The following is a 15,139-nucleotide window of genomic DNA, read 5'->3' on the forward strand; positions in this document are numbered from 1 at the left end:
TAATCTTTTGAATAGTTTTGTTTATAATATTTCTATATTTATACTCATTTACCATAAAAGTAACAACTACTGTGTAATATTTTATAATTTCTCCGTAAAAATTCTATACAACAATACTAAATTGTTAAATATCAATTTCATACTATATTTAATTGATTTAATAGATATTTAATCATATATTATTCTTATTCTTCATAGAACTACTATTTAGGAATAAAGAAGGAAATAGGAGTTAATTTTGTTTTTGGATTAAACCACTAATTTCTTAAAATTAATTACTATCTACAGGTTTGCATCAAAGCGTTTCTTAAGATAGTGATTTTAATCACTGTCAGATAACATGTATACTTGTCCCAACTATTCCACGTCCATACTGTGCTACCGTTTTTTAGTTTTTAAGGAGATGAGCAGAAAAATTTGTATATGTTATAAAAATGATCATTTTTCAAAAAAATACCCCTACCAAAAAAATATTGAATTAACTTTTAGAATTAACATTGTGCCACGATCCTTCTGTGCTACTTTTATTATTTCTGTCATTACTTTTTTTCAGGTGTCACTGCACCGATTTTTCTCAACGATACATCAAGAAATCTCAAAACGTATCTAGTTGAAGATATTACCATTAAAAATTAAAATTTTTCTCTCGTTTCCCGTAAATAACAGAAATCCTCCAAAAAATTACAAATTTAAAAATCGCTAATTTTCCACATTTTTTCAATTTTTTTTACTTAAAATTGCCATAACTTTTTTAAAAATGACCGAATCAATATAATTTTTTTTTTGATACCTTAATTATTTACTTATCATTATATATATATATATTATTACTATTACTTCAATTTAAGTTATCTAGTACGATAAAAATGTATAAAGAATTAATCTACTTTGATAAATTTACTATAAATAGTAATTATAAAACTTCCTAACTGCATATTAATCTTAACCATACAATTTTTTTAATTCTCATAAAATTTTCTATTTAATGTTGTCAATTTGAAACATGTATTGAGCTATAAGTTATGGTAACATATTCTATTTTTTATTTACTATAAACTTTCACAAAACTTTATCGAACATTTTTCATTAATTTTAAAGAACCAAAAAAATAGGTTAACAAAATTTGGACTGATTATTTTTAAAATATTAAAAATCAAATCAGTAATAATTTGAAAACAAATTTTTGTTTCTTTTAATTATTATTTATATGTAATTAGTAATTATATATAAAATTAGAAGTGATAGAAAAAGTCTAATTGTAGATTCGAAAATAAGGCGAAAAGTCCAGTGTATTTATTCATAAGTAACAAAAATTTTTCATTAAAAAGTATTGCATCAATCCCTTTAATTTTTTATACACGTAAAAGTTAAAGGAATATACAACTACTTTTTTATTTTTATAATTTCTCTGTATAAATTGCAATATTGAATTATTGAATATCAATTTCATACTAAATTTAATAACTATAATTAGTATTTATGCATATATTATATTTTAAAATCAAAGAACTAATAACTAAAGTTACTAATCAGGATATAATTAAGGAAATAAGAGTTGATGTTGCTTTTAGAATAATCCACCAATTTCTCTAAATGAAACACTATCTACAGATTTGCATCGAAGCGTTTCAGCAGCTATATCTACAGCTTAGATATAGCAAGGGCTGAATGGAATAAATATTTAAAATGTGATCACTTACAGTATATTGGACGCTATAATGGAATGGAAGATGATCTAAACATAAATTCTAAAATAAAAACACAGTATTTACCTGGAATAAATAATATTAGAAATTAGCATAATGTAGAACCTCTAAAACAAAATAATGATGTAAATAATTTTTAAATAAATAGTATTAAGTATAGGTACAATAAAACAGGTACAGTTAAAAGTTTTTACTAAAATTTCTTATCTTGTAATTTATTATAATGTATACATTTAAAAGTTAAATGAAAATTATTTATAAGATTATACATATCTTTATTATAAAATTATATATACAGGTATGTATATATAATACATATAACATGTTAAAAATTATATTCATTATAAATAATGTTCATTATTTGATAACAATTATTGGACCAGTTTCCAAAATTATTAACAATTTAAAGTAAATTCAACAATTACTTAACAAAACCCGCTCTTCACCTTCAAGCACGGGTTTTGCTATTTTCATTACTAGACATTTCCAGGCCGTACTTATTTCTGTTGTCCAGCTATAAAAATGTTAAGAACTTTCTAAATAATGGTCACATATTTTATTATACTACATATATTTTGATTATTTAATTAAAAGTGCTGCAAGTTTATATTTTGAAACTATTGTAGGGATTAACAAAGATGTTAAATAACATGTCACAATGAATGCGTTTATATATGTTTATATGTTTTATCTTAGATGTACTGCAGTACGATAACACTCCGTGTATTTTTTTTATTCTCGCGCTGTTCGTCAATCCAGTGACACTTTTTATTTGTACTCTTTTTTTATGTACGTATAAAATCATTTTTCATTATTAAAAAGTATTAATTATTATAAATTTTAATTGTAGTATTTTGTAATAAATATAAACACCAAAACACTACACTATCATTTATATTACTTGTATAGTAACATTTTTAACGTTCAATAATGTAGTCCATAGTTGGATATTTTTGCACAGTCATATGCACATTATACATAATATATATATATATATATATATATGTGTGTGTGTGTGTGTCATGTATATTTAATACATATATATTGTTCCCGCAGTGCCCAAGTACGGTCCGGCCGACTAGATTACAAAAATTATCCGCCGCGCCCGGAGTACACGGACTTGTTCCGATGCGGAAGACACTTCACGTGTAATGTTTAAAAGTTGTAGGTTAAATTTTTTTGTCTTAATAATTGTTTTTTTTCTCTCTATTGTCCCTTCATTTTCAGAGTGGTTTTTGCCTTCGGGTTTTGTCCACTATTAACTTAATTGTAATAATTTAATAAAGTCCCCTTAATTTTCTTAATCAACAAAAATCTTTTTATTGCGTGAATATCTTCAATATTCACGTGTATCTTATTTTTTTTTACCTTTAAATAATTCTCTCTAGTTTTAAGGTAACGGTCTTCGACATACTAAAGTATGTCCACCACTGGTGACATCAAACAAACATATTTTATCATATTTACAGGGTATCACCGTATTATAGTCTACAACAACACTTTATATTTTAGTATATGTATATAATTTTAGCTTCGATGTGAAGCTGAGAAGGTATTGGTTTTACTAAGATGTGTTTTTTTTTTTTTTGTGTCTGTTACCACTTTTTCTCAGCTCTCACCGAACCGATTTCTTTCAATCATAAATCGTATCTAGTCGAAGACATTACCCTTAAAAATTGAAAAAATTGCCCTCGTTCCCTGTAAATGAGGGAAACCTAATAAAAATNGATCACAAATCGTATCTAGTCGAAGACATTACCCTTAAAAATTGAAAAAATTGCCCTCGTTCCCTGTAAATGAGGGAAACCTAATAAAAATTTAAAATTTAAAAATCGCTAATTTTCGAAATTTTTTCAATTTGTTTTACTAAGAACTGCCATAACTTTTTTAAAAATAAACATATCAATATAATTCTTTTTTATGTAGATGCATAATGTCATTACCTATCATTTGGTATATTTTTTTTATAAATCTGACTTTTTACCTGCCTACAGGGGGGGGGTCAAAATGACAACTTTTTCACAAAAAATTGACTTTTTCAACTTAAATTTTGAAAGTGTTCCGGAAAGTCTGACACTTTTATATATATCTTAAATTAAAGCTAATGTAATATACTTTATCATGAAAAAAAAAAATTTCGGACTTTATTTTATCTTCAAGGTGAAAATGGCTACCAAATGCTATTATTGTGTGAAAATTCTCAATTTTATTTTTTACATTTTTAACATTATAATGCTATAACTTATTGAAAAGTGTATTGATCAATATAATTTTTTTATGGGAAATACTATTTTCTAATAATCTCTTTTTTATTCTACATACTTTGTCTTAATCAGGATATTAATAAGGAACTAGCAGTTAATGAAGCTTTTGTAATTATCCACAAATTTTTTAAAATTAAACACTATCTAAAGATTTGCATCGAAGCGTTTTTTTTTGATAGTGATTTTAATCACTGTCAGATATCATTATACTTGATCCAACTATGCCACGTCACCACTGTGCCATATACTAAAGTATGTCTACTACTGGTGACATCAAACAAACATATTTTGTTATATTTACAAGGTATCAGCGTATTATAGTCTACAACAACACTTTATATTTTAGTATATGTATGTATAATTTTTTTTAATCCATTTTGTTTCNGTATGTATAATTTTTTTTAATCCATTTTGTTTCATCAAAGTGTATATTATTTTATTTTATATTATTGGTTTATTTCTTGTTTATTTTTTTAAATCCACTTATGGTCCGGGTGTTGTTCTTTTTATGATCAAGACTCTCGCCTACGTGGTTGGCGACCCGATTTTCCTTTTGCAAGGGATCCATAAGGGTGTCGACTCCACAATCCGTTGCGTGGCCCAAGTCGTCACCTCTCAATATATTCTTTTTCCCACCATTATTAATTTGTTTACCCTACATTTACCTTTATATGGCATTAATTACGTTGCTTAAGAATTTAAAAATTTCTTACTACTGTTGTAAAACTTATATTATATTAAAATCGATGTTATTCAATACTTCCTTATCTATTTAATACAATTATTATATTTAAAGTGCACGATAAATAATTAAGAATTTCTACAATGATGATTACGAACTTTTATTGTGTTAATTGTGTGATTGTGTTGAAATTTTAAAAATTGTTAAAAATTAAAAATAAAATTATTTATTTAAAAATATTGATCGTTCATTATTAATTTTAATATTCCGCTCACCCTACAATATTTTTAGTTTAATTGTATATTACACATTTAATACCGTGCTAAAAATATATGAAAGATAATAAAGTTAATTTTTGTAAAATGTTCTCATATTTATAAATTAATCAATTTAATAAATAATATAAATATAATAAAAATTGATCACTTGTGGCTAATTAATTAAGTAAAATTAAAACTATATTAAAAATATTATTAATTTAAAAAAAAAAACTAAAAAATATTAAACATACTGACATATGTGTTTAGCGCTGATAATGGTAACATTGTTTCCGAAATACTTATCCGCGATTTTTCATTAATTTTTTTGTGGCTTTGAGTTTAATATTTTTTAGTTTTTTTTTAAATTAATAATATTTTTAATATAGTTTTAATTTTACTTGTTCTCATATTTTTTACTAATATAGTGTCGTAACACAAAACAAAACACGCAAGGAAGTTGTAGAGTAATGTACGAAGATGATGATATGAGTCTGCTGCCTGATCATACAGCAATTGCCGTGCTCGGCTGACACTCCGGATTAGCTGTGGGTGTTGAAAGGCCGTTGTTATAAGAAGAAAATAAGGGTAACACTTTCGTATAAAGAAGAGACGAAGTGCAACACAAAAATATCAGGTGTACGCAATGGAATCCAAAGTATGAGGTGTACTCCTCAAATGCAAGACACAAATACTAAGCGTACCAGGTAAGGAAGATAACAGAGTACGAGGTGCAGACGAAGTACAAGACACAAGTACTTTGAAATGTCGAGGACGAAAGTAGGTAGATGAAAATGAAAAACAAAGACTTGACTTTATGCAATAAGCCGGACAGTGACAACCAAGTACTGAGACTGAATGACACAAAGCACTGGAATCGACTGATCACGATGGCCAGGTCCTTTTGCTTTAAATAGTAATTCGGACGATTGCCAATTTTGCAATAAATATTAATCGTAAATTCATTAGTTTTGTTATGAACCCCTGAATATTATTTTGTAATTGAATAGAGTATAGAATATATGGTCGGCCGACTGTCGTCGGACACAGGAATGTGCTGACCAAGGGTTTTAGGGGAACCATGGGCAAAGGACTGCCACTGTAGATCCCATAGAGTCAGTCGTCGTGGTTCGATATGTGAAAGTGACGGTACACATAATATTCTAAATCTAAGCCTATTAATTCTAAGTCTGTATACTAAAGCTGTGTTCTATTTCGTGTATTATATATTATAATATTCAATGTAATTTTATTCTATTTTAATCGATCACTATTAAATTGATCATTAATAAATAAACTCTGTTCAATTCTACTTATTTACTAATAAATCCATCTTCTCTACGCGGGCCCGCATTACAGTTTCTAGAATCGGATGCACTGTCTGTGTTTTATAATAATAGTTTTATACAATAATGGTAACGTGACACCATCACAATTGCAATTGTTTATTTAACTATAATAATAATTATATTTTTGAAACTCTCGTAATATCTTCTACTGAATAATAGTAGCTCTAAGTTAATCATAAAAAATGAAAAGTTAATTTTTTTTTTAGATTACTGTTTTAAGTAGGTTCAGACACCGGGAGCACATATTATCATCATACGTTCTCAAATTATGAATAATTCATGGTTATAAACATGAAAAAAAATATAATCTCTACAATAAAATTAATTTTTAACGACCAATTACTCAGAAACTCAACAGTACTAAGTTATTTACAGATTACAAAGTGTTTTTGTACAAATACTAGTTATGACGATGGTAAATTTTTCGCTTCTCTGTTTAACTATGCTATAAATATGTAATAATGAATAATAATAATAAAATTAACTGTAATAAATTAATAAATTATTAAATAGCTTAATATATACATATTTTCAATGAAAATTAAACTTTTGTACTAAAATTTCTTTGTATTTCATCAAATTATCAAATTGTATATCTTACAAAAAAAAAATGATTCAAATGATTTTATTAAAATTTTTTATAATATTTCGTACATGCTATGGAACATCTGATGATCTTAAAAAGGAGTGAGTATTAATTTGTTTTTTTCTATTTTAATATGTAAAAAATTCGATTCAAATGGAATGCAATTTTATGATAATATCATGAAAATTATGCTTGGCAAATTCTTTTTGCTACAATTTTTTTAAAAATTCTAAGAAATTTTTATGAGTAATATTGAATACAATTATTTCTTTTTTTAATAAATAAATTAAAAAAACGGTAGCGCATTGTAGTCGTGGCACAGTGTGGACGTGTTATATTCGAGACAATATAGATGATAACTTACAGTGATTAAAATAATCATCATCATAATTAAATCTTCGATGCAAATCTGTTGATAGTGTTTAATTTTAAGAAATTGGTGGATTATTCCAAAAACAGAATGAACACCTATTCCCTTATTTATATCACGATTGGACATTTTATGATTATAAGTGTTATATATGAATAAATATTTAGTATATCAATTAAATATAGTATGAAATTTATATTCAATAATTAAATATTATAATTTATACGGAGAATTTATAAAAAAATTATAAAAGAGTTATTACTTTATGGCAAATATGTATAAAAATTGAGGTGCTTGACACAAAAGTTTTTAGATTATAATTTGTTCTAATTATGAATAAATAATCTACAAGGAATTTTTATTAGAGTCAAAAATATACTATTCTAAACCCATTTTTCGCACTGATTTTTAATATGCATTGAGATTTTTCCATCATCACTAATTTTTGATATTATTAATAATTAGTTTAAAACGAGTACTATCATATAAAAAAAGTGGTAACAGACAAAAATAAATATAGTTTAAAAAAACTAAAAAACACGCTTTTAAAGCACATTGAACTAAAAAGTTAAAAATAATTTTTAAAATAAGCTTGAAACAATAATAAACGAAAAATACTAGTATTATTATGATAAAAGCGTGGGTGCTTTTGCCATATTTTTCGTATATTGAGCGCCCGCTTTTATCACAATAATACTAGTATTTTTCGTTCATTATTGTTTCAAGCTTATTTTAAAAACTATTTTTAACTTTTTAGTTCGATGTGCTTTAAAAGCATGTTTTTTTAGTTTTTTTTAACTATATTTATTTTTTAATTTTTAGTTTCATGTTATTATAGTAGTTACTATCAATATCATGGTTGTGACGAAAAATGACGATACAGGAATCATCCTTTGTAATCGGAATGAATACACTCTATATCCCTTAATGAGAATAAAGCGTCTTAATAAATATTTTTAATAGTAATTACAATATATACAGAGTGATTTTTTTATCATAACCCACTCAATTACTTACAGAATAATAATAATTAAAAAATTTTTTGGAACAAATCTACTTTACGGAACACCCTTTTTTTTTTTCAAAACGTTTGTTTTTTGATGCTTTTTTCAAAAGTGTTTGAAAAAATTGGCGGAAACTCTTGGTTCAAAAGTTATAGCATTTTAAAGTTTATACGTCATACGACTAAAAATAGCTCCAAAATTGTTTTTTTTGTTAATTTTCGGGTTTTTTTTTTTATGAGTGATTACGTAATTATATGAAACCCAATTAATTTAAGTTGAGCAAAAAAAAAAAAAAAAAANTGTTAAAATGGTGATATAATATTGAAAAAATAGATCAAAAAAAATAAAATTTATTTACTTCAACACTACCTTAAAACGTTTAATGTACTCATAAATACTCTTAAATTTACTATTCCTCGGTAACTACATCATCGAGAATACTTTTTATAGTTAATTAATGAGAATTATCAAAAAAAAACAGCAGTATATAACAAAATTTGTATATGATTATTGAAATCTTTGAAAGCTCATAACTTTTAAACTAGACTATGTTGATCCGACTGTAGAATTTTTTAAAAATGCCGGCGAACTGTACGATCCAAACAATCCGGAGATAGATTTTGATGAAGTTGAACTGGAGGTAGAAGAGGAGGACGAAAACAATTTAACTGATGATGAGGCGAATACTAATTATCAGAATTTTTTTTAATAAACATTTAATAATTATAATATAGTCTTATGTGTAAGTTCTACATTTTTTAAACAAACGCGCACGAAACATATTACACTTGACGGCAGCGCTTGTGACGCATTACTATAAACTGTTCTAAATAAGATCGGTCCCGGCGGCCGTAAATACACTACATGGCTACTAAGAAAAATCCCAGTCACCACAAATCATACACAATTGAATCATCATACTTCACTCCCCCCGACGTATAGTAATTCGCATTATACTTATATATTTATAAAATATTGTATATACATACACACTATGTATTGTTATAAAGATAACAGATTGTGACGCTTGCTAGTTTTATGAAACGACCACCCGTTGACAACCTTCTGCTTGAAACTTATCTTTTTAACGCTGTATCAATGTTTCCCTAATATTATATTTATAAAATTGCTTCTCAAGTTGGTATAAAATTTAAAACTAGAAAAACGAAATAACTTTAAAGAAAAATTATCCATTTTAATAACCTATATTATTTAATTACAATCGCAACTTTAAAGCACTATAACTTTTGAACCACACGCTTCCGCTCAAAAATTTTTACATATTCTTAATCAGCATAAAAAAACGAACGTTTTGAAAAAAAAAATTTTGAAAAAAAAAGGGTGTCCCGTAAAGTAGATTTATACCAATTTTTTTTTAATACTATCTTTAGTTACACATTATTCTTGAATTATTAACTATGTAATACTTTTTAAATTCATCCCTTATGCCTTGTAAGGTTTCAGCCAAACAGAGGGCCTACTAATTACCCACTGCCCAGGGGGAACACTGGACAGTGACCTAGTAGCCGCGACAAACAAGATATTACTTGCTGACGGAGCTACTAGGTTTTGATAAAAACAAAAAAACCAATATTAATGAAAATGAGGGAAAAGTATAGAGAAAAAAAAGAGGCCATGTATAATATAACAACATTTTTTTAATTATTTAGTTAAAAAAATGTATAATTACTATTTAAGATATAGATATAGTCATAGGAAAGAAGAAAGAAAAAAGAAAAGGAGGTGCTTGATACACAAATTAAAAGGGGGTAAAAGGGGTTTCTTGATGTTGTACTTGTTTGTTGATTGAAGGGTGACGGCCCACCACCGGCCATGGCTACGCCTCACATCCCCATCATCATCATCTCGACATTTATTTTAATAAAAAAAAAAAACGGAGGACAAAAAAAATTACAGCCTGGTTGACTCCAAAGTAGACAGCAGGTCGTCTCGACGTTTATTTTATAAAAAAAAAACGAAGGACAAAAAAAAATACAACCTGGTTGACACCACAGTAGACGGCAGGTCGACTCGACGTTTATTTTATAAAAAAAAAAACGGAGGACAAAAAAAAATGCAAAAACGTGGTTTTTTTCAGAAACACAGCGGACAACTTGTCGCCTCTGCAGTACAGGTGGAAAAAAAAAAATGTTGTAGCGGCAGTTGTGTAGTGGCCGGTGATCGTGACGCTGGGTGGTGGTGGTGCCAACTTTGAACACGTTCATTGAGGGGACATTACAATATTGGTATAGGTGCACAGTGTACGGTCAGCTGATGATGACAGATAACGGACCGGTTGACAAGTGGAGGTTATCATATACAAAATTATGAAAATACTCTACACCTATTGCACACACCTCTACTCTAATTTATAAGATTTAAATATATAAAAAAAACTTGTATAAATTCTGCAACATTACAGCCTGTTAAGGGTGTCAACTTTGTTTTTTTAAATGGTAACACATATTTTTAATTTAATAAAATGTTTGAGTTTTTAATTCAATAATAAATGGCATTTGAATTTTTAATAAAACTTAATTTGTTTATTAGATATAAACATTTAAAGTTTCAAATTTTTGACTTATTATATATTTATAATACACAAGGTATTACAAATACAGGTAGTTAATTGATTTTTTATGACATCAATATTCGCAGGTACACAGAATTGTTATTATCAATGGTAGTAAGGCATATTGTTGTGAGTTTATAAATACACTAATTGACAATACAGAAAGTATATCTAATGATAGTCATAATTGATAATAAACAATCCGTGACTATGACTGCAATGTCATAAAAATCCAATTAGCTTGTATATTTACTCAAAAATTTGAAACTTTAAATGATTATATCTAATAAACGAATTAAGTTATATTAAAAATTCAAATGCCATTTACTATTAAATTAAAAACTCAAACATTTTATTAAATTAAAAATATGTGTTACCATTTAAAAAAACAAAGTTGAGACCCTTACCAGGCATAAGGGATGAACTTAAAAAGTATTACATAGTTAATAATTCAAGAATAATGTGTAACTAAAGATAGTATAAAAAAAAAATTTTTAATTATTATTATTCTGCAAGTAATTGAGTGGGTTATGATAAAAAAATCACTCTATATATATATACACATACATACATACATATACAGGGTGATTTTTTTATCATAACCCACTCAATTACTTATAGAATAATAATAATTAAAAAAATTTTTTTTATTATTATCTTTAGTTACACATTATTCTTGAATTATTAACTATGTAATACTTTTTAAGTTCATCCCTTATGCCTTGGAAGGGGGTCAACTTTGTTTTTTTAAATGGTAACACATATTTTTAATTTAATAAAATGTTTGAGTTTTTAATTTAATAGTAAATGGCATTTGAATTTTTAATATAACTTAATTCGTTTATTAGATATAATCATTTAAAGTTTCAAATTTTTGAATTAATATACAGGTATAATACACAAGGGATTACAAATACAGGTAGCTAATTGGTTTTTTATAACATCGATATTAGCAGGTACACAGCATTGTTATTATCAATTGTAGTAAGGCACATTGTTATGAGTTTATAAATACACTAACTGACAATACAGAAAGTATATCTATTGATAATCATAATTGATAATAAACAATCCGTGACTGAGACAGCAATGTCATAAAAATCCAATTAGCTACCTGTATTTACAATCCCATGTGTATTATACATGTATATTAACTCAAAATTTTGAAACTTTAAATGTTTATATCTAATAAGCTAATTAAGTTATATTAAAAATTCAAATGCCATTTACTATTAAATTAAAAACTCAAACATTTTATTAAATTAAAAATATGTGTTACCATTTAAAAAAACAAAGTTGACCCCCTTCCAAGGCATAAGGGATGAACTTAAAAAGTATTACATAGTTAAAAATTCAAGAATAATGTGTAACTAAAGATAATAAAAAAAAAAAATGTTTAAATTATTATTATTCTGCAAGTAATTGAGTGGGTTATGATAAAAAAATCACCCTGTATATAGTAAGGAGACATAAATACGTAAACGTATTATGCACAGGTATAGCCGTGGTTATTTGTCGGGGGGAACGTTATACCTAATGTATAAACGGCGGCAGCGGCGGTAGGAATATATAAATATATATACGTAAGGCGCATTACATGCGGGTGGTATTGGTCAGTCAAAATAAAAATTTGTTTATATATATATATAATAATGTCACGCACGCTTGTACGGGTACGAAAACCAAAAATATAAAATTATACAGAATTATTGTTGTCAGCGTGTTGTGAGCGGGGTGGGGTGAATGCGTTACGTAGTCTAGTCTAGACGACGGGATACGCGAGAATAATAACACGTGCCGTGTGGAAAGTTACAAACACACATCACACATACAAGTGAAACTAATATAAGCGTGTTAATAAATAGGATTAAAGTAATACTATTGAAAACNAAAACACATCATTATAAAATTTATACCTTTTCTGCTGCTCATGAAATCTAAAAAAATCAAACAAATAAAGATAAAAAAGGAATTTCAACAATATACAACATACGAAATCATAGGTGAAACTAGGCACGGGATATTTACAAAGGCGTAAAGCATTTGAGTAAATGTATTTGAATAAAAGTATTCAAATACTTTCATTGGTATTGAATATTATTTTTAAATACATTTAATAAAAAGTATCTGAGTAGTATTTTAAATACAATTATTTAGTATTTAATACTGTTTAATATTCAGTACTATTAATATACTTTTTTTTTTTTAATTTGCTAACCGTAACACAGCAAGCAAATTAAACTCAGTCAAAATGAAAATTGAGAATAATTCTCTGTTATTNCAAATGAAAATTAACAATAATTCTCTGTTATTAACACGCTTATATTAGTTTCACCTGTATGTATGTATGTATGTATGTATGTATGTATGTTTGTAACTCTCCAAACGCTACGCGTTATCGCATATTCCGTCGTCTAGTGAAACGTTTCTACGTTTGTTCTCTTTAAATATAAAAAAATATAACACAAATTGTTCGACTAATCGATTTGTTCTGATTTATTTTTATATAAAGATGAATATATACATATATTAATAAACTAACTACTATATCAGTCTTATTTTAGAAACTATTTAATTTGGGGTGAAATAAAAGTATAACCCTCTGGATCACGGTTGGTAACGAGTAGTTACGAACACCGTTGCAAAAAGGTTAAAGGGATTTTTACAAAAAGACAGTTATCTCGATCACGGTTGATAACACGGAGGTTATGATCACCGTTGAAGATGAACTGTATTGTATAAGTGGTGGAATCTAACCCTTTGGATCACGGTTGGTAAAACGTTTATTACGAGCACCGTTGCAAAGGATTAAAGAGGAATATTTAGGAAAGACTAGCAATCTTGATCACGGTTGATAACACGATGGTTATAATCACCGTTGAAGATTATGACTAGCCTTTAAAGAAAAGAATATATAATTTTGATCACGGTTGGTAACGTTTAGTTACGAACACCGTTGAAAATTATATATGTAATAAGGAAAAAAATAAAGAAAACTTACTCGATGGACAAAATGGAATGATGAATTATTATATGAAGACTAGTTGGCAATGACCATTGCAAACACTAGTAAAACGAAAAACTAAAAAAAAAACTATTAAAATTTTTAGAGAATAATTATGCACGTAGTGACGGTGTACTTTATGCTACCCGTCACCACCGGAGTAGTGTAGAACACAATTGCCCACATATTATTTATTTTTAAAAACCCTCCAAAAACAAAAAGAATATTCTAATTTCCTATTTTCGAGTTCTCGCTAAGACTGTTATATAAAATAATCATTACAATAAATATAATAAAAAATAATAAAAAAAATAATAGATAAATACTTTAATTTACATTTTTTGAATAAGGGTTGTCGAACAGCGCTGTCCAGCGGGCTTTCTTGCAACTGTCAACCAATGATAAAGCAGTAGCGTAACGCTACACTAGACTAGACTGTCATAACGAATTCACCCCTCCCCACGCCTCGCTCAAAACACGACGGCACACTATTCCTATAAAAATTTATTTTTAGTTATCGTACCCGTACACGCGTGCTTGTCATCAATATTATATATATATAAACAAATTTTTATTTTGACTGACCAATACCGCCCGCGTCTAATGCGCCTTACGTATATATATTTATATATTCCTACCACCGTTTATACCTCAGGTATAACGTTAGTCCGACCCGCCCGCCCACAAAATACGGTTATACCTAGTGCATGATACGTTTACGTACTTAAGTTNCTATACTTAGTGCATGATACTTTTACGTAGTTAAGTCGCATTTGCATTATTTGTATATATATTCTAATTACTATTAAAATTTATATATTAACACGATTTATTCTAATTAAGAGATATAAAGTATTCATTCCGATTACGAGGGATGATTTCCGTATCGTCATTTTTCGTCACTACCTCCACGTTCCGGGAGTGAGTAATTTACGCGCCTGCTGCTTTCCTTGGATGTGNTCTGCTTTCTTAGACTCCCTCTCCGGAATCGAACCTTGATTTCCCGTTACCCCGTACAACCATGATATTGATAGATCACAAAATGATAGCTCACAAATCTTAACTAGTTGAAAACATTACCATCAAAAAAATTTTTTTTTATTAGAAAAACAATCTGTACAATTTAAATTTACAATAAGTTTTTTTTTTTGACATTTTAAATAATGACATTTATAACATTAAAGGATGTCACCCATTGGTAACACCTTAATTAGATAATTTAAGTTATACTTTTGTTTAGATTATATTGTTGGCGTTGTTTTAGATCAATTTGCATGTATAGAATTTATATCATTAAATAGTACATTTTATGAGGAATATTCCGTAGTTATATCCTAAGTGATCT

General features: G+C 27.3%; 1 protein-coding gene and 1 long non-coding RNA gene across 8 annotated transcripts in view; both read left to right on the plus strand.

Moving 5' to 3' along the window:
* The first annotated feature begins 6,747 nt into the window (after positions 1 to 6,747).
* Positions 6,748 to 15,139, plus strand: part of LOC126902327 (uncharacterized) — a 137,466-nt gene continuing 129,074 nt past the window's right edge. The window contains exon 1 of one of the 7 annotated variants that reach the window (XM_050679477.1): positions 6,748 to 6,945. In XM_050679477.1, the coding sequence (XP_050535434.1) occupies positions 6,869 to 6,945 (77 nt within the window). In that variant the 5' untranslated portion in view covers positions 6,748 to 6,868. The remainder of the gene's footprint in view (positions 6,946 to 15,139) is intronic. The other 6 variants (XM_050679465.1, XM_050679480.1, XM_050679464.1 and 3 more) reach the window with 6 other exon arrangements.
* On the plus strand, positions 9,265 to 10,405 carry LOC126902351 (uncharacterized). Its single transcript, XR_007703198.1, has 2 exons — positions 9,265 to 10,162; positions 10,244 to 10,405. It is a non-coding gene; the product is annotated as an uncharacterized LOC126902351 (long non-coding RNA).

The sequence above is a fragment of the Daktulosphaira vitifoliae genome, unplaced genomic scaffold (genome assembly GCF_025091365.1).
Source record: "Daktulosphaira vitifoliae isolate Bord-2020 unplaced genomic scaffold, ASM2509136v1 Scaffold_3, whole genome shotgun sequence".
NCBI classification, from domain to species: Eukaryota; Metazoa; Arthropoda; class Insecta; order Hemiptera; family Phylloxeridae; genus Daktulosphaira; species Daktulosphaira vitifoliae.